Source organism: Convolutriloba macropyga, chromosome 4, assembly GCF_964194025.1.
Source record: "Convolutriloba macropyga chromosome 4, txConMacr16.3, whole genome shotgun sequence".
NCBI lineage: Eukaryota > Metazoa > Xenacoelomorpha > Acoela > Convolutidae > Convolutriloba > Convolutriloba macropyga.
In genome coordinates, this window is record NC_134471.1 from 46,818,499 (window position 1) to 46,838,060 (window position 19,562).

At 36.9% G+C, this 19,562-nt stretch overlaps 2 protein-coding genes across 2 annotated transcripts in view; both read left to right on the forward strand.

The window, feature by feature from the left end:
• The window catches only part of LOC142337706 (centrosomal protein of 290 kDa-like), a 270,490-nt gene that overhangs the window by 218,386 nt on the left and 32,542 nt on the right, over positions 1-19,562 (forward strand). The window lies entirely within an intron of this gene.
• Positions 8,060-18,503, forward strand: LOC142337707 (rho GTPase-activating protein 1-like). The gene is made up of 3 exons (XM_075387156.1): positions 8,060-9,144; positions 9,616-9,815; positions 16,999-18,503. The coding sequence occupies exons 1-3, from the start codon at positions 8,753-8,755 to the stop codon at positions 17,685-17,687; spliced, it is 1,281 nt and encodes a 426-aa protein (XP_075243271.1). The 5' UTR covers positions 8,060-8,752; the 3' UTR covers positions 17,688-18,503.

Sequence of the window (19,562 nt, forward strand, 5' to 3'; positions counted from 1 at the left end):
TTCAACTCCATCAAAAGTAATTGCAAAATTGTATTAAAATGTCCAATAACCAACAAACTGAAACTGATAGCTTTGCAAGTGAATCTATAAAGAGATTTCAAATTATCTTGTCTGGGCCACACTCAGGTGCTTTCTGCCAAATAATGGACATTTTTTTGAGCGGATAGGGTGATTTGCTTGTTGATACTGATGTTTTGTTTGTACGCATAGTGTATGAAGAGAATAAAATTTTGAAAAAAATACTTTTCAACTAAGCAGAGTTTTAGTAGAGTTAGTTAGAGCATCATATGAAGCGCAAATCGAATCAAATCAACATCACTCATTTTTACTATTTTTGTGTTGTTATAAATGTAATGAGCAACATAAATACAGCCACACAAAATAGAGTTTTGTGTTTGTATAGGTTGATTTCTAAGCAATTCATACACGTTTTGAATATCAAGAGCAGCGGAGGCCAGTCTGCTGTACAAACATTTGTATGATGTTAATTTCTGTCCAAGAGGATCAGCGAAAATGTAATTGCCATTCTTCCTACACAAAAGTGTCCAATGTGTTCCAATAGAATCGGAGCTGGATACATTCACAATAATGAATCTGTTCTGTGACAATTTCAAGGGAAAATTATCAGCTGCAAAGACACCACAAAATTTGTAGAAGTTTACATGCTTGAATCAGGCTGTTTATTTCGTCTTCATCCATTAGTTTGTCAGAATATGATTTTTAAGAAACTTTCCGAGCCGAATCGATCAAAATAAAACTCGCTTTCTCACCAATAATGAAAATTTCTATATTACTTGGCAAGGCAACTGAAAACTTGAGTTCAATTGAAATTGAACAATTGGTGAGTTCAGGGTGAATAAAATCATGCGACGCCTGCTGAGTGCTTGTGAGATCAAACACTATAATAAAATGGCTCGGGTACTCAGACAATTTTATTCCATGACCATTGTCAATATAGGCTAAGTCTGACATTGTGTTGAAATATAAGCGTTTGTCATCAATTGTATTGGACTGTCAGCAACAGGAAGTCCATTTCGGTAAATACAAATCTGCTCTAGATTCAATTTACGAAAGTGGAAAGGATTGAGTTGTTTGCTTCCTAAAAACGCTTCATTTGTGTTAAGATATATAGCTAGACGTCGAATTGGCTCCCTGCTGAAAACATCTTCTTGTTTCCAGCTTTGCAAGCCAGTAGAAGCAAGAAACGTTTTAGTTATGGTCTCCAAATACGGATAGGACGCTGGACTTGATAGTAAAGTTTTTTCAATTGCAGAAACCACGTCATCTTTCAACGTCATTTTTCTCACATACAAATTAGCTTCTATAATTTTTACTTTGTAGGATTTTGCAGCATCGTCGGAAATTGTGACAAAATCATCTATTGATCGTCGAAAAGAAATTCGCAGCGTCACACCACTCAAAAGATGTCGATCGCAAGTAAAAAAAATCTACAGCTACTTTTCCATAAAAAGTACATTCGGCAGATTGTCTAACCAAAGCTTTTCGTCTGTTAACTTCAGCTGCCAGAATTGCCCCGGGGTTCTCTTCGTATGAATAACCTTGACGTGCCAACCAAGTTGCTTTAGCATCTTTGTTATGAGAAAATTCAGTTTCAATGAAACTTTTGTGAGCATACAAAAACTACCATCAAACGTTACAAGAAGCGCTGGTTTTTCAAGCAAATCCAGGGAACTATGTGTTGCCTCTGTTGGTAACATGTTACCGATCATCTTTAACTCTAGCGAAGAAATCCGAACGACTTCTTTTTGGCTGTTTGTTTTTTTGAAATGACTGTCTTTCTCATATTAGTACTTTTTCTAGCTTTTGAGCCAGATCGTTTAGACCGTCTCCGATTCATTCGGTTTTGTCGTCTCATTCGCAGTGCTAATGAGCCTCCTGTTTGCTTTTTAACTGTATTCGAAATAGTGTTTTTCAACGCCTGCTTTGCGGATTTTTTTTTCTGACAACATCCACTAACTCTGGCACACTTTGTAAGAGAAGTTCTTTTCCCACACGTTTTGCTGCTGGGTAGAATGAATTTTCGTGCAAGCGGTAAGGCGATTCGACCTATGCCACTTGCTAAAGCTCCAAAGCCACTTCCTCTTTGTCTATAGTGTCCAGCAAAATAAGGCAACGAAGATGCTTGATTGGTATAGTACGATTCCATTGTTTTAATCACCAAATTTTTTGAACTGTAACGTCAATATTACTTTACCGGTCCCTGAAAAGGGGACTAATTGACCTGTTTCGGTACGTAACTCTATGGAAATTGATTGAATCGTATTTGAAAGTAGTTTTTAGTTTTTTATAGTCCAATTTTGAAAGAAAAACTATTCTATGTTGGTTCAAGTTCACACACGCTACCGTTTTTCAGACGTTGTTTTGAATCAATGACATGTAATAAAAGCGCCTTAGCATCACCAACATATCGATACTCGATAATGTTTGTGTAAATGAATATTAAGTGCTTTCCCGCGCACAGATCAGCAGGGAATTCTCCATAATAAGCTTTTGTCTCATCGCTCTTCATTAATTTATTTGATGTAGCTGTATTCATTTTGTACCCAATATGTACACCATGTTTATCTGATTTCCTGTAAAACCCACAATACTGGGTTTTTCTTCACTAGGAAAAGTGATTCCCTCATTTTTACCAAAAATTATTTCGTTTTTTCCAGCACTCTTGATTTCACGAAACGAAAAATTAGGTAGTCCAACTGTTCGCTTGATAGTAAATAAAAGTTGAGCAACAGTGTCAAAGTATCCAGTCATGAAAGAGAATTTTTCCACTGTAAGGTCGAGAAATGAGATTGGCATCAGATGAGATTCTTTGTGAGTCCTCGTAACCCTTAAGACTATATGCTATCAAATCTCCATTCACCACATGCTGAATTTTGGTCGGAAAAATAATTTCGTTTAGGGCTACCCTCCAGTCGCCAGATAGTTGAATTTCGTCGTTGAAAAAATTTCTGAACGAAGCTAGTGTGTTTTGATCAACGATCTCCGTCGAAGCGCTAGAAATAACATGTACCGTAAACTCGTCTTCAAATCGTTTACTTCCCATTTTTTAGAGGAGACTCTCGTACTAGTTGAAGTTCGGGTTGATAGAATTTACCCTGGATAACTTCTTTATCCGCATCAATAAGAGAATACGTGGGAGGATGCAATGTCGGGATAGATGCGATTTCAAATATCTCGTCAGTAAACGACTGTTTGTAGCCCTTCCCGAAAGTCTCCTCTTTTTTCACTATGCGCACAAAATCACCAATATAGAATTTGGGTTTTTGAGAGTTTGTTGTATTTGCAGTCAAGGACACAAGCCATGGAACGTCTTTCTTCGTGACTTTGTTCGGAGCGAGCTTTATCGTTCGATTTACTCTAGAATTGATTCTTTTAACAAACGCTTCCAATTTGTCTAGATATGAATAAGTCCACTTTTCTTCTAAATATCTGTAGATTATATTTTTCAAAGAGCATATATTTCTTTCCGCAAAAGCAGACTTTTTCTCACTGAACGTACTGTATAAATGAATTCCGCGTTCAGTGTATAGGGATTTGAAGGCACCTAGGAACTTAGGTACCATCATCAACCCAAACTTTCTCAGGTGTTTATGCTTGATCATCTTTGAAGACCTGTGCTGTCTGTGGCATATTTTGTTTTCAGTGGCTCAAACCTGGGATATCTTGACAAACAGTCAACAGCCACAAGCAGATATTTTACACCACCGTTCTATTTTGCAAGTTTATCAACATATGCTAGATCTACGGACCAGATCTCATTTATGTCGTTAACAACAACTTTAAGCCTTGGAAACCTGAGGCGACCTTAACGGTATTTGTTGAAAGATGGTTTCGTTTCCAGATACATTTTAATTTTCTTTGCGCTTCCAAATGACGCAGGACCGTTTAAATAGAGCTTGTCAAGTTTCCGCACATCGTCAATAGATATCCCACTCTTTGCTACGCGCCTCTTCCGCTGTCTTCTCTTTACTTTCATCGACTCTTGGCTTTGCATGTTTTTCCGTTGGTTCAGATTGTCTTCCTTCTTGCTCTTTTTTTGTTTTTTGCTTCGGTTGTTTGGATGCAGTTTCCTTTTCATCTGCACTGTAAAACTGATCTACAACTTTTTTTGCGTGAGTATTATAAACCAAGTCAGCTGATATATCAAGTTCACTCAAGTTTTTGGAATACTTTGACATGTCAATTTTTTGTGGGTTGTTGTAAATTGTACAAAAAGCTTGTTACATCTACTCCTTGGGGCTCATCGTTAATGTGCAGAATGTTAGTCTCTTCACTAATAAAAGCATTATTTGAATTGAAAATTTTATTTAGGATAATTGCAGCTCTTTTGGTTTTGTTTTCATCCACTAGTTTCAGTTCTAGCATTATTGAGTCGAATGCTGAATCCCTCCTTTTTTTCACTATTGGCTCTATTTCCCTGTCATCACTAAAAAACGATTCGGTTCTTACATCTTCTGCATCACTTGTTACATCACCGCTACTCTTTGTTCTCTTGATCGACCTATCAGTGTTAGTGTCCGCATCTTGTACTTTTTTCTCATTATTTCGTTCAAAATTCGGATTAGTCCTCTGTAGGAGTGCTAACTGAGTTGCTTTTTGCTGATACATTGGATTATCAAATATTTCTTCCTTGGTTGGGTTTTTTGAAATGAACATTCTTTTAGTGATCAAAACAAACTCTTCTGCATGCATTATTCTGCCTTCAAGTAAATATAGCACGACAATCCCAACGCTCGAATGAGTTCTGGTTTTTTGGCTAAAACGTTTCGCTTTTTCTCCAAACTTGTTTTTTTTTATAATAATTGTTGAAATGATTTCTCCTGATTTTTAAGTAACTGCTTGTTCACTGGAACGTTGCCATTGATCACATTGAGCAAACACTCACAGAGATAGTTTATAAAGCTATTTGGTGCTTGTTTGAGGAACTTTCTGAAATTGCTCTCGGGCAGCTCGAGCATTTGCTTTAGCATACATAACTCTTTCTCTCTCATCTGTCGAAGTCGTGATAATCGCTTTGGAGGACGGTAGATAAAAAATTGTTAGACCTGGTTGTACAATATTTGAACAATAACGCAAGGAGTCTGATGTTTTTGGATCTAAGTCAATGAGTAAGTGTCCAAAAGGTTGCTTTTTTGCAAGTTCATAGCTTTCCTTCAAAAAATTTGTATTGTTCAACTGTTTTCCGACAGGTGATCTGCTGTATGTCTCTAGGTGATTTGAACAAAATGATATGGGTTGTGTTGAGATCAATCGTTCGCGACCATTTACTCTGTTGAAATAAGTTATGCTTAACATAAATCACACTAATATTTCTATGGCGTCCCGCAGTTGCAAGTTTTGAAAATTCTTTGTCATTGAAAATTTCTTCACACGAATCGTCAAACACAAGCAGACAATTTTCCAGCTGAGAAATGAATTTGAATACAGAAAACTTAGTGAAAAAAATGTTCACTTTACGCTCTATTGTGCTGAACTTTGGCTGCTCGTGTTGATAGAAGTAGTAAATAGAACTAAAGGTTGGATAGAAAGTGTTTCTCAATAACATTTGGAATATAAGTGCTGTTTTTCCACAACACGACGGACCACAAACAGCCATAAAAAGCCTATCGCTAGTGGATATTATTTTGTTCATAGCTTTGGATTTGGAAGAGCGTAGCCAACTGTGATCGAAAGCAATGAAAACAAAAATTTTGATTCCTCACAATCAAGTTGGGAAAACACAAGCTTTGTTAAAGACACTACGATAAGTATTATCAAAATTTGAGTAAAATAGACGACTTCGGATCGTGGTAGCCGAGAATTAAAAAACTTCCACGAACGCTTTTCTTGATTTTCCTCATCAAAAACTAAAGCATTCAAACCCCCTACATTAGCGGAGTCTATCTGGTCTTCTTTAACACTCATTTGAAAATAAGTTATTTGCAAAAATGAATTTACACTCAGTTTTTTTTTAGTTTAAATTGCATTTTTGTTAGTCTCTCTTTCAATCCAAAAGAATTCACAAATAGTGTAGAGTCTTTGTCGTCTTTTTTGTAAGTCACTTTATAGTTTGCCTGCATTCCGTAACAACTTCCATAGTAGACAATAGACTCTACGTTGCCTTCACCGACCAACATTTTAATTTCATCAGGGAGATTGTCATCGTCCAGAGGTACTTGAACTGGTGCTGGCCACTTGGGCGTAGGTAAAGGGGTTAGTTTCAGTTTTCTGATTTTCTGTTGTAACGACATGATACATTTGAAAATATTCAAGTAATGAAAGATATTTCTTCAGCGTCTCAATTTCTTTAGTGTTGCAGAGAATCTGTTGTTGTCGCAGAATATTCTGTCCCCGTGATTCTATTTTCTCTTCTTTTAAAAAAGTCAATGTCAACTGATTATCATTCGTTATGTAACTGCTTACTGTGTCAAACTTGGAGATAAGTTCACTTGAAGAACTGACGGAGCTGCCTTCTCCACTCGACGGCTCATTGGATGGCAGAGAGATCCAATAGAAATACAGCTGTGCTTTCCTTTTAGCACAATGTTTCCTCTTTTGCTTTTCTGGTAGGTAGAAAGAGTGCAGAGCACAAGTAATATTATCAATTGGCGATTTAATATCTTCAACTTTCGGACATAGAAGTGTTTCCAAATCTATTACCTCTTTCTGCAAGAGAGTTTGGAGTGATTTTGTTTTCTCTTTCCCTTTGGCATAAAATTTCCCTAACAGAAACCGAAGTTTAGTGGCGACAAAAGTTTGTGATAGAAACCAATAAGGATAAGTACCGCTGTTCCAAGACAAACCATGTAAAAATTTTGTAACCCACTTATGAGATCTCCTGTCACTAGCGGAAAGTGAGTTGTAGGAAACTGGCGGAAGAAAAAGAATTGTGTCCGAATAATTATTTCAACAAAGCGATAACTCTTTTATTATAAAACCAGTTTTCTTGTAACGAAAACCTTCAAAATCCAATATCACTATTTCTTGTTTCAGCAATCCAACAAAGTGAACAAATTGTTTTTGAACGTCTTCACAAACAAACAAAAAGCCAATCCCGTGATGTGACCCAAATACTCATTCGTAATTGGACAAGGTAACACATAGGAGTATCCAGGGCCTTTACGACTGTACTCTGCTATAAAGCCCGATGCATCGTGGAGTATTGCATGAAGTCAAAGTATTTTGAACGATTTGAAGTAGTTGTCCAGCGACGAATTATCAATTCCAATTAGACCTCCATACGGTCTCAGCTTCAATGTTGCCTCCAAATCAATATCAGGATCAAGGTATTGGCAAGCAGCTAGAAAATACAGAAACCTTTCACCGTATTTTGGATAATTGTTCTTTATCTCCAGGTAAATTTCATGAATATTTTTTAGATCAATGGTTGCTATCGTTTTGGCTATCCTTTTCTACAAATATTATTCTGGCAAAATGAATCCTAATCGTACCTCCTACGATTGACCACTCCCAACCAAAGTTTATTCACACAAATACATGTAGCGAAAATACCGCTAACATGAAGGATCTTCCTTCACACTCGCGAAATATATATACCAACAATAAGCCGCCAGACAGATACATGTAGCGCAATTACCACTTTCTTAACATAAAGGATCTCCCCTAAGGTGTCAGTGATCCCCCTCTGCCGAAAGGATCTCGAAGGATCTCCCCTAAGGGATCAGTGATCCCCCTCTGCCGAACGGATCTCCAAAGGATCTCCCCCCCCCCCCCCCGATCTTCCTGTATATATACGATACTACTGACGTTATCTCTCTGATCATCAGATTAATTGGAAGGTCGGCACTCGTGAATCAAAAACCATGATAAGCGAGCCTCATTGTTGAAATCTGAGCTCAGCATTGTTAGAGCTTCCGTTTTTTCCTTGATATTTTGCATTTCAGGACTAGAAAATGATGATAGCTGATGTTGGCAAGCTGCCAGTTACGTTTTAATCAGTTTTTGAAATATTTTCTTTGTAACCCTCTTATTTAATGCCTTAATGCGTTGTTGCTTCAAAAGTTCAGTCCATTTAAAATCACTCCTTTGTTTTGTAAGTCGAATTCATATTTTTTGATCAGTTATTTTTTGACTGGTTTGTTTAAATTTACTTTTATTGCAATTATTCTTTATTAAAGTTTTTGGTATCTGCAATCATTGACTAAATTGTAATAATTGGTAGTATATGAAATGCTTTTAGCTGCCATCTGTGCCAAGTTGGTTTCACTCAACTATGAAAGTGATACTTCTGCTTCATTGTGTCACGTTATATATAGCTGGTTGGCATTAATTTGTTTTTTATAGCTTATGTTATAAATTATGTTTCTTAATTGATGCAGTGACATGTTGTGGCCGGCCTCTGGTTTTATTTTAAACTTTATCTCTAATGTTAGCTGTCGCCAAAGTGTTACAAAATGTAATAATAGATAAATTTGATATGCTAACAGATCTAGTCATGAGATTGTATAGATCAACATCGGTTAAATGTGTTCCTGTGGCTACTCATACGGCACGTAATCGATATTCTATTGTTTCAGACGTCAATGATTGTTGACAATTTATAGTGAAACACCACAAGCGTGTCTCTTTGACCACTCTAACTTTAAAAATGTACCCCTAACTAGTAATGAGTTGTATCAGCTCAAACATCAAGTTTTATCTGATGTAATTTGTGCACATACATATAGAACACGGTTATATTAATCTAAATAGAAATATTTCGAGTAATAGATCGTGTCCAGTTATAATAATTATGTCTCATCTTGGCGATGGCGGAATTGGGCAAAGTCCTGCTTCGGATCCCTTCGATTCCTCTCATTCTACAAACTCCAGCACAACTTCTCCACATCGAAATGAGGACTTCACAAGATCTGAGAGGTCCAAATCAACAAGCCGATTAGATACTTCTGGATATGACGAGGATTCGGGAAGCCATTCGCCTCCGCGTGCTCGAACCAAGACCTTCTTAGAAACATGCACAATGGCACAAGATATGGGAGTTGAAAAGTATCCTCAGTTTGTGAAGCTGCAGTTTTTGGAGGTACTTGCACGCAACCACTACGATAGACCTCTCGTAGTAGTGTACGGATGTAGGCTGCCTGTGATCAAAACGAGCATCGAGAAAGACGTCATATCTTACATCAAGTAAGTTATTATCTTGATCCGTTTTTTCATGTTATATCAATTCAGTCTGTATGAAGCCGTCGTTGAAGGGCATGAAACATTTTAAGTATATTTGTTTTGTAGCAATGACCAGACCGGCTTGAATTTTTTTTCCAAATACGTAAAAATTGATTGACAATTGATGTGAATATACATTAAAAATTGAAAATCAAGTGTTGCAAATCAATCGGACACCTGAAAGAGATAGAAACCAACAGATGAAATTTAAAAATCTTTAAAAATCGATTGAGCGGGTTATCGTAAATCAGAAGATGAAAAAGATCTGAAAACTTATTTTGAAAAACGGATTGTGGGGATCCCGCTTATGCTGGAGAACTGATGTGGCTGTGATCTTGATATAATCACTACGATTGTCTAAGGTGTGTGTGCGTGGGGGGAGGGGTTTGATGTGTTGTATTGTGTGAAAATTGAATGTTGTGTTGTGTTGTTTAGAGACACGTTGGATGTGCTTGTGGAGAATGAGTACGATGCCATCTACTTCAACTACAATGCCACTCTCTCCTCACTCGCTTCTTTTGCAGTGCTCAGGAAAGCATACGGGGAATTCGACCGCAAGTACAAGAAGAACATCAAGACACTCTACGTGGTACACCCCAGCAGGGCTATGATGCTGCTCTATGGCGCATTTAAAGGCACACTTCTGACTAGACTAGATCAACCTGAAAATGAATTTGACACGATTCTCCACTAGGAAAATTTGTGTACGAATTTGCTGAAAATTTCTTTGAGGTTGTCCAAACAGTGCGTTCAGTTTGTGCATGTCAATCTTTCAGTCAATGAGTAATTGCTCTCAAACGAAGTCTGCAATAATTACATTAGTATTGTTGGTCTTTTTTAATAGCCGCACAGCGATAGCTGGGGCTATTATTGGCCTTCTCTTGGTTTTTTACAATTCGAAGAATTTTTACAATTCATAGAATTTGAATTGTATTGGGGCGCTGTCTTAAGAATTGTTCACACATTTTCATGATTTTGGAAGTCAAATTGAAGTGGTGATTTTGGTCACGCCGAAACAGGAAGTGAAGCGAAAAAGCGAGTGGTTTTGCGGCGTGAATTTTTTTCACTCTAATTTTAAAGTAGAGTGAAAAAACGGTGTTTGCACAAAAAATCGCTTTCTCGCTAGTGGTTTTTTGTTCACATGCCGCACGCAATTTCACTTTGATTTTACTGTTTTTTTTTTCGATTTTTTGGATAGAATTTTTTTCTAAATGGTTTCCTCAATCCATTCATAGTTCATTCTAGGACTAGTTTTTGTTTGAACTAAGTTTCAATTTCTCGCTGGTGTTGTTGTTCACGTGCGGCATTTTGACGTTGATTTTCTGTTTTTTTTTAAAGTTTTTTCATGATTTTTTTAGAATTTGTTTTCCCAGTTCACTCGCAGTCCGCTCTAGGTCTAGTTTTTTGTTTAGTCAATGAAAATTTTTTTAAATGTGTATCAGGACTTGTCCTGCTATGTTTTTTTTCATCGTCAAGAATTTTGTTACGGCCATATGACGTCACAACCACTTCAAATCTGCTTTTTGTTCATTCTTTAAAGCAATTTAACTGACATGCGTGCGTGACGTCATTTTCCGTTTTTAATGGAGCGAGTTTTTTTGTTCATTCGCGTGATTAAATTTTTGGTCACACTTGACTTATCTCACTCTCAAAAATGACTTGAGATAAGGTCAAGTGAATGTGTGCCAGTCTAAATTGAGGTTATTTGAGAGCAGCTAATAGAAGCATCAATAACCTATACAGATTTTCAATCAAAATATTACATCTCAGCCTTCAATGAAAAGACTATTTTTTTTCGTCTGCGTTTTTTTAAATGTTTTTTTGAAGGTCTACGAAGCTATTGCGGCTATTTGCTGGCAATCGGCCAGCTATTTTCTGCGATTTTCGTCCTACTTACTTTTCTCCTGATAGTTTTCGGTCTGAACATTTGGTTTTTCATCCTCAAAAATGTTATAAACAGGTAAAGCCAAGCTGCTAAGAAGACAAAAAATATGGTTTGTGGGGCCGATTTTTGGGCCCCAGCTTGCCTGCTACTGAGGATGCCAATTGCGCTCGCCAGTCGTTTGAGAGTAACTCTCCCGACGTAGTGCGTTGTTCGCTAGACCCCCTCATATTCTCAGCTGGCTATTTTTGTGGCGTTTTTATGACTGAAGAAGAGTATTGGTGGAGCGTCTTTTTTCGGATTAAGGAGTAATTTGAAACAGGAAATATCAAAAATTTGTAGTGGTTTGGCTTCTGAGCAAATTTTCTGAGGAGAGAAAAGAACCTGGCTTTTTATTCATACCGCTATTGTCGAAAATTTGAGGTGTGAAAAAAATGTTCTCTAAACGAGCAAAATTTTCTGTTCTTATGTGACTTTCTCAGCAGTTCATTATTATTATAGTCCTTAGTATTATAGCAATAATATTAAGGTGGCTTCGTAATCGTTCTGAAGTTTTTATTAAAATTATAACGAGTTTTAAACTAAATTGGAGGCTTTTAGCGTATGCTGTTTTTAGTCTTGTAGGGCATTTTGGCGCTGGTTTGTTTACTGCATCAATGAGAAATCGAATAGATGCCTATAGTTCACAGGCATATTGTTGTGAAATGCGACCAAAAAATTGAAGTCTTTAATAGCCGCAAAGCGGTAGCTAGGGCTATTATTTGATGGCAAGATTTTTGTTACCACCATATAACGTCACGATCACTTCATCTGCTTTTTGTTCATTCATTCATGCAACTTCGACTAATTGCTTGCGTCATTTTTCAATCTTAGCGGAGCGAGTTCTTTGTTCATTAAGCTTTCACTTATACGTGATTTGAAATATTGCGCAATTGAACATTTTAATGCTTGTTTAGGTTTTATCTGATGCGAGTTTGATTTTTTATGATATTTTGCAGTATAGACGTCGAGTTTTGGTATCGAGCATAAGTTAATTAATGTTTAATTGCTCTTGAACGTAGTTCATAGCAATTATTGTAAACGTGTGTGCCTTTTTTATGCAAAATTTTCGCTTGACAATTTTGACTTTTCGAGTGACTTCTACGCCCTTGACTTCTTGCATTTCGCGTGATCTAAAATTCTCTCTTAATCACAATTTCAAGCAGCTGATCTCAATTGGCGGCAATTTAATACTAAAAGTCAAATGAAATCTTAATAGTGGTATATGTTAACCTCTAATGTGGTTATTTGAAGCCCACGATAGAAGTTCTTAGTCCCATTTAAGTTCCCCCCCCCCCCGACTGAAGCAGGCTGCAATTGATTAGAGCTCCCACTAGTCGTTCAAGAGCAATTCTTCTGACGTTTAGTCGGCTATGTTTGTTATTTGATTTTGTTATTGTCTTCTCTAGTAGTCCTATTAACAACAAGTTTCATCGGCCCTCTAAAATTATTTTATTCCATAAGTGGTTTGTTGAACGATATGTATGTTTTTGAAAGTTCAAATCTCTTCATCTCTTCATCATTTGGTATTCAATTAAGTTAAGAATGTGGATGAGCGGGGTGAGAACATTATGTGCGTACGCACATTACCGAGCCCCCTTGTTCATTAATTCTATTCAAATCATGACTTGTATATCCGTTATCTTTCCTCTGAAGTTATCTTAATTTTGTATATGATGCTGTTTGGCTTCTGCCAGAGTATGTGCACGTGTATAGGAGTTAAGTGCCGCCCCACGAGTTGACCTACTACTTTTATGGGAAGTTTTTTAAATTGACGCTTTTCTTGGTTAGCAGGTCTAATGTTCATTGGTATTGATAGTAATCCCTGTATCTTCTCGTTAAGAAACAGGAGTATGTCTAACTACGAATTTCAATTAAAATACCTCGCATGTTTTTCACAACAATCAAATTATTTCAATTATTAATAGCCACCTCAGCTTCTCAGCCATCTATTATAGCGCTCCTATTTTACAGTTCATTTAAGATCTGTTCACTCATTTTCATGATTTTGAAGTCAGATTGGAGTAGTAATTTTGGCCACGCCGAAACAGGAAACGTAGCGAAAAATCGAGTGGTTTTGCGGCGTGAAATTTTATAGCTCTAATTTTAAAGTAGAGAGCAAAAACGGTGTTTGAACAAAAATTGGCTTTCTCGCTGATGGTTTTTTTGTTCACAGGCGGCAATTTCACTTTTATTTTTACTGTTTTTTGTTTCTTTTTGGATCGGGTTTTTTTTTCTAAATGGTTTTTCCAATCCATTCATTGTTTTCCAATCCATTCATTCTATGCCTAGTTTTTTGTTTGAAACAAATTTCATTATCTTGTGAGTTGTTTTTTGTTCACATGCGGCAATTTCACTTTAGTTTTTACTGTGTTTTCAATTTTTTGGATCGGATTTTTTTCTAAATAGTTTTCCCAACTCATTCATAGTTCATTCTAGGCCTAGTGTTTTTGTTAGAATCAAATGTACATTTCTCGCGAGTGGGTTTTTATTCGCGCTAGTGGCATTTTGACATTGATTTTCTGTTTTTTTTTGTTTATGGATCTGATTTTTTAGAAATGTTTTTCCCAATTCACTCATAGTCCATTCTAGGTCTAATTTTTTGTTTATTCAATGAAAATTCTTTGAATTGTACGTCAGGACTTGTCCTGCTAAGTTTTTTTTACCTCGTCGAATAAAGTTTGTTTTGCTTTACCTTAGTTCACAGCTTGTTCAATTTTTTGCGTGAAATCATTTTGACTTCTCTAGGCTAGTTTCACTCTTCCCTCATTCTGCTAAAAGTGTAGACAGTTGCTCAGCAAAGCAATTCAAAATGAACACAGTGAGTATCAGAAAACGAAATTAGAAATTGCGTTTCCTGTTTCGGCGTGGCTAAAACCATAGATCCCACTTTTAGATGCCCGTTTCTCGAACTTGGTTCGTATAAGTCTTAGTTACCATCTCTAATGCTAATTGGTATTTATACTAGCTCCTGTATCGTCTCACTATGAAACAGGAGTATGTTCAACTACAAAATGACCTCAAAATAGTTAGCACTTTAAAATTATTTTTCTTCAAAAATCTTTTTTTAATAGCCGCACAGCGATAGCTGGGGCTAATATTGGCCTTCTCTTGGTTTTTTTATTTCGTCGTCATGATTTTTGTTACGACCATATGACGTCAGAGCCACTTTTTGTTCATTCGTTCATGCAATTTCAACTGAATTGCATGTGTGACGTCATTTTTCGCTCTTAGTGGAGCGAGTTTTTTTATGCGCGTGATTAAATTTTTGGTCACACTTGACTTACCTCTCTCAAAAATGACTTCCTCAATTTGAAATTGACTTTTATTTACTTTAAGTCAAAGAGATAAGGTCAAATGGGTGTGTGTCACTCTAAATGAAGTTTATTTGAGATCAGCTAATAGAGGCAGCAATAACTTATACAGATTTTTAATCAAAATATAACAGATCAGCCTTCAATGAAAAGACGAATTTTTTTGGTCTGTCTTATTTACTGTTTTTTTAGACTGCCGATCTACGAATCTATTGCGGCTATTTTCTGGCAATCTGCCATCTATATTTTTGTTTTATCTTCTTTCAATCCCAATCGTGGTTTTGGGAATCAACGTCGGCTATGTTCCGGCAATCTGCCGGTATCTTATTCTTTTGTGGGAATCAATAATAATAATTTTGGTTCCTGCGTAATCGCAGCGGAACATCATTAGGCGGCTTCGGCCTGTTCTCAGCTGTCCTTTTTCTTATTATTCCCCACATTTCAGACAGTTCTTTCAGACAGCTTCGCGGAGGTAGGGGGTTGAACTCTCAATCATTGGCGGCTATTGGCTGGGTATGATCTTAACAGTATATGTTTAATAGCCGCCCTCATCTTCTCAGCCGGCTAAAATAGCGCTCCTATTTTTTTTTACTTCGTCGAATAAAAAAATGTTTCGCTTTACCTCATTTTGCCGCCTTTTCAACATTTTGCGTGAAATCTTTTTGACTTCTCCAGGCTAGTTTCTCTCTTCTCTCATTCTGCTAAAAGTGATTTTGAACATCAGTTGCTCAGCAAAGCAATTCAAAATGAACAGAGTTAGTACAAAAATGGATGTCAGAAATAGAAACGGGATAAACCCATAAAGCCCAATTTTAGATGCCCGCTATTTAAACGTCGTTCCTATAAGTTTTATTTACCATCTCTAATGCTTATTGTTATTAATAGCCGCCCTCATCTTCTCAGCTGGCTATTATAGCGCTCCTATTTTTTACAATTCAAAGAATTTGAATTGTATTGGGGCGCTGTCTTTTTTTTTAAGATCTGTTCACACATTTTCATGATTTTTGAAGTCAAATTGGAGTAGTGATTTTGGTCACGCCGAAACAGGAAATGGAGCGAAAAAGCGAATGGTTTTCCGGCGTGAATTTTTTTCGCTCTAATTTTAAAGTAGAGTGCGAAAATGGTGTTTGAACAAAAGTTCGGTTTCTCGGTAGTGGTTTTTTGTTCACATGCGGCAAATTCACTCTGATTTTTACTGTTTTTTCGATTTTTTGGATCGGATTTTTTTCTAAATTGTTTTCCCAATCCATTCACAGCTCATTCTAGGCCTGGTTTTTTGTTTGAATTAAATTTTCATTTCTCGCTAGTGCTTTTTTTTCACATGCGGCATTTTGACATTGATTTTTTGTTTTTTTTTTCTTATTTTTAGATCTGATTTTTTTAAAATGGTTTTCTCAATTCACTCATGGTCCATTCTAGGTCTAGTTTTTCTGTTTAGTTAATAAAAATTCTTTGAATTGTACGTCAGGACTTGTCCTGCTATGGTTTTTTTTAAGATCTGTTCACATATTTTCATGATTTTTGAAGTCAAATTGGAATATTGATTTTGGTCACGCCGAAACAGGAAATGGAGCGAAAAAGCGAGTGGTTTTGCGAGGTGAATTTTTTTTCGCTCTAATTTTAAAGTAGAGTGAGAAAACGGTGTTTGAACAAAAATTCGGTTTCTCGGTAGTGGTTTTTTTGTTCACATGCGGCAATTTCACTCTGATTTTTACTGTTTTTTCGATTTTTTGAATTGGATTTTTTTCTAAATGGTTTTCCCAATCCATTCACAGCTCATTCTAGGCCTAGTTTTTATTTGAATTAAATTTTCATTTCTCGCTGGGGGTTTTTCTGTTCACATGCGGCATTTTGATATTGATTTTCTGTTTTTTTTGTTTTTTTGATCTCATTTTTTTAAAATTGGTTTTCTGAATTCACTCATAAACCATTCTAGGTCTAGTTTTCCTGTTTAGTCAATGAAAATTCTTTGAATTGTACGTCAGGGCTTGTCCTGCTATGTTTTTTTACTTCGTCGAATAAAAAAAGTTTCGCTTTACCTCATTTTGCCGCCTTTTCAACATTTTGCGTGAAATCTTTTTGACTTCTCTAGGCTAGTTTCTCTCTTCTCTCATTCTGCTAAAAGAGAATTTGAACATCAGCTGCTCAGCAAAGCAATTCAAAATGAACAGAGTCAGTATAAAAATAGAAACGGGATAAACCCATAAAGCCCAATTTTAGATGCCCGCTATTTGAACGTCGTTCCTATAAGTCTTATTTACCATCTCTAATGCTTATTGTTATTGATAGTAGCCCCTGTAGCCTCTCTCTAAGAAATAGAAGTATGTTCAACTACGAAATGCCATCAAAATAAATCGGACTTAAAAAAATGTTTTTGCACAAAATTCTTTTTTTTTCAATATCTTCTGTTATTTCAATCCCAATCATGCTTATTGGAATCAACGGCGGCTATTTTCCGGCAATCTGCCGGGTATGTTTTCTGTTTTTTTTTAATGGCTTGTCACCGTGTAATTAACGAAACAGTTCTATGATGTTTTTTCTATGTTGAATATTTACACACAATGATCAGAATTGTGCCTACAGGCTTCATTAGTAAGAAATTCGAACGTAAGTTGCGATTAGTGAAGAATTTGAAAGAACTGGAGTCGGTTGTGAATTTGGAGTTGATGCACATCCCGATGTCTATCAAAAGCTACGATACTGATCGACACTCGTGGTCTGAGTTTGGAAAAGAATTCTCTCAAGTCTCACTCAATCAGAACGGAGTGCCTTACCTCTTCGTGGAAGCTGCGGAGTACCTCAGAAGAACAAAGGCCACTTCTGAAGTGACCGGGTTGTTCCGGGTGTCAGGCTCTGGAGGCACTCAGAAAACACTGGCGAAGAAATACAGTGTGTCACCTGAAAGTTTCACTTTTCCCGAAAGAACGAATGCCCACGACGTAGCTGGTTTGCTCAAACAGTTTCTGCAGCAGTTGCCCACTCCAATTTTAATGTACAGTATTATGAAGCTAGAGAAATACGATGAGCCAACTATCAAGAACTATTTGAGAGAGTGTCTGGATGAGAGTCGAAAAGCGACTTTGGTTGTGCTGTTTGGACTGCTTGAAGAAGTGATCGCAAATCAAGCGACAAACTCAATGAGTGAAGAGAACATTATGCGATGTGTAAGCATGAGCTTAGCCTGGTCTGAAAGCCCGGACTATCATGATCTGGAAAGGATGGAGTTGACATTTGGTGTGTTGCTGCGCAACTACAGAACCCTTGTGCCATAAATAAGAGTATTTTGATCATTGTTCGTAATTTGATTTAAGTTGTCCTTAAGTTTGTAGAAAGTAGTTTTGTACATCTTTAAATTGTTTGATTTCTATCATGAGAATCAATTTGCTAATTAGTAACAATGTAACGTGTAACCCCCGCTGTTGTCCCGCTATTCAACATTATGATGCAGAGACAGGCCAATGCACAAACAATTAAATATTGCTATTCAGGAAGAATTGCAACAAATTGGCAACTTTTAGGAACCGAGAAGTTCATTGATAACCACAATGAGAAACGACGTGTTCTCGAAAGTTTGAGTTCACTTGGCTGTGAAAAATCAAAAATCAGCGGAATTTGAACACACTTTTATAAGATTAATGGGAAGCTGTTCAATTGAAACTGACAGGAGCAATTTTTAAAGTACCAAAGAGTAGCATTACCAGAATGTCCTATAATGCCAGAAGTTAATCTTCAAAATCTCTCTTCATGGTTACGTGATTCTGCAGAGGTTCTTGGAAGTTCTAGCAAACATGTCGAATCGGCAGGTGGTAATCGATTACTATCAGAATTTTTCAGTCGCCTCATCAGAGTCACGTAATCTATGGTGAAGATAATGGAATGACTAATTTGAGAAATTGCTAAATTCTGATCATGTCTCTGCTTTATGAACTGTTCTGTTGACAATGTTTGATGGATATTGTTGACGAGAGAGGGTCTCCAGTCTACGCTCTATCGCCTTGATGTTTGTTTACCTCGCTCACTTTTGTATATAGTTGATGAATAAATCCAATCAATTTAGTAATTACATTTAATTTAATTGTGGTCCCTTGCCAACCTTTTCAAGATGTGAGAACCAATGAGTAACTGTCAGCAGTAACTGCAACTTTTATTTCCTCCCATTTATCCAAGCATCCTCTGCATTGCGACGCAGAGGTATGCCCAAATCGTCACGGGCAGATATGCCCGATGCGTGTATTTCGTGCTCGTTTTTACTATGTTAATACATGAAAGTGGAACAATATTGCGGAAAATAGCTACTTTAGCAGAAACCGGCAAAATGGAAGGGAAATTAGCAACCCGTGTTCGCAAAAGCGTCCTAATCCTCGCCGCGAAATACAAGTACAAACTTTATAACCTATTTTTCGCCACGTAATGTGACTCATTGAAGGAACCATTTAAAAGGCACGCTCAATTAGAAAATAGCACCCTAATGCCCGTATTTGCACTCACAGGTTAATTGCTCTCGAAGAAAAGCAATTATTGTAAACGTGTCCTTTGACGACTGGAAGAGGAGTATTGGTATTCTACAGGTTTTTTTTAGCTGGCACAAGTTTGTTCTCGACTTGAACTCCCCCCCCCCCCCGCACAACCTAACCCCCCCCCCCCACCAGGTACCCTCAACCCCCCCCCCACCACCACCAATCAACCACCCTCCTGCCACCTAACCCACTCCCTCCAACCCCTTACTTGAAAAAATTGTCTGCAATTTTTGAAACACTTCCAGTTTATTAGATTAACAATTTTTGTGGTCTCATCTTTTTTGATATTTTAATTTTGGTAAATTTAGGTTAACGATTTTATTGCACGACGCCTCGAGTCGTTTCCGATATTCTACTGAAAAATTGTGTCCGCATTTTCTTAAATATTTTATTGTTTTATTGGGCTACTTTTTTTGTTTTTTTTCTCGTTCTGATGCTTGTCCTCATGTTTCTCGTTTCTGATGTTTCTACCTTTCGGATGGTTCATATGTTCTCGTTTTGATGTTCTGATTTCGGTAAGGTTGGGTTAGAGATCTAATGCACGACGCTTCGAGTCGTTTCCGGTATTCTACCGGCTATGTTTTTATGCAAAGTTTTCGCTTGACCGTTTTTTGACTTTTTCGAGTGACT

Bases quoted from the DNA above. Each gene is read 5' to 3' on its own strand.
- LOC142337707 (XM_075387156.1), top strand. From the start codon at position 8,753: ATGTCTCATCTTGGCGATGGCGGAATTGGGCAAAGTCCTGCTTCGGAT. The intron at 9,145-9,615 runs GTAAGTTATTAT...TGTGTTGTTTAG, and splicing joins GACGTCATATCTTACATCAA to AGACACGTTGGATGTGCTTG. The intron at 9,816-16,998 runs GCACACTTCTGA...TTGTGCCTACAG, and splicing joins GCTCTATGGCGCATTTAAAG to GCTTCATTAGTAAGAAATTC.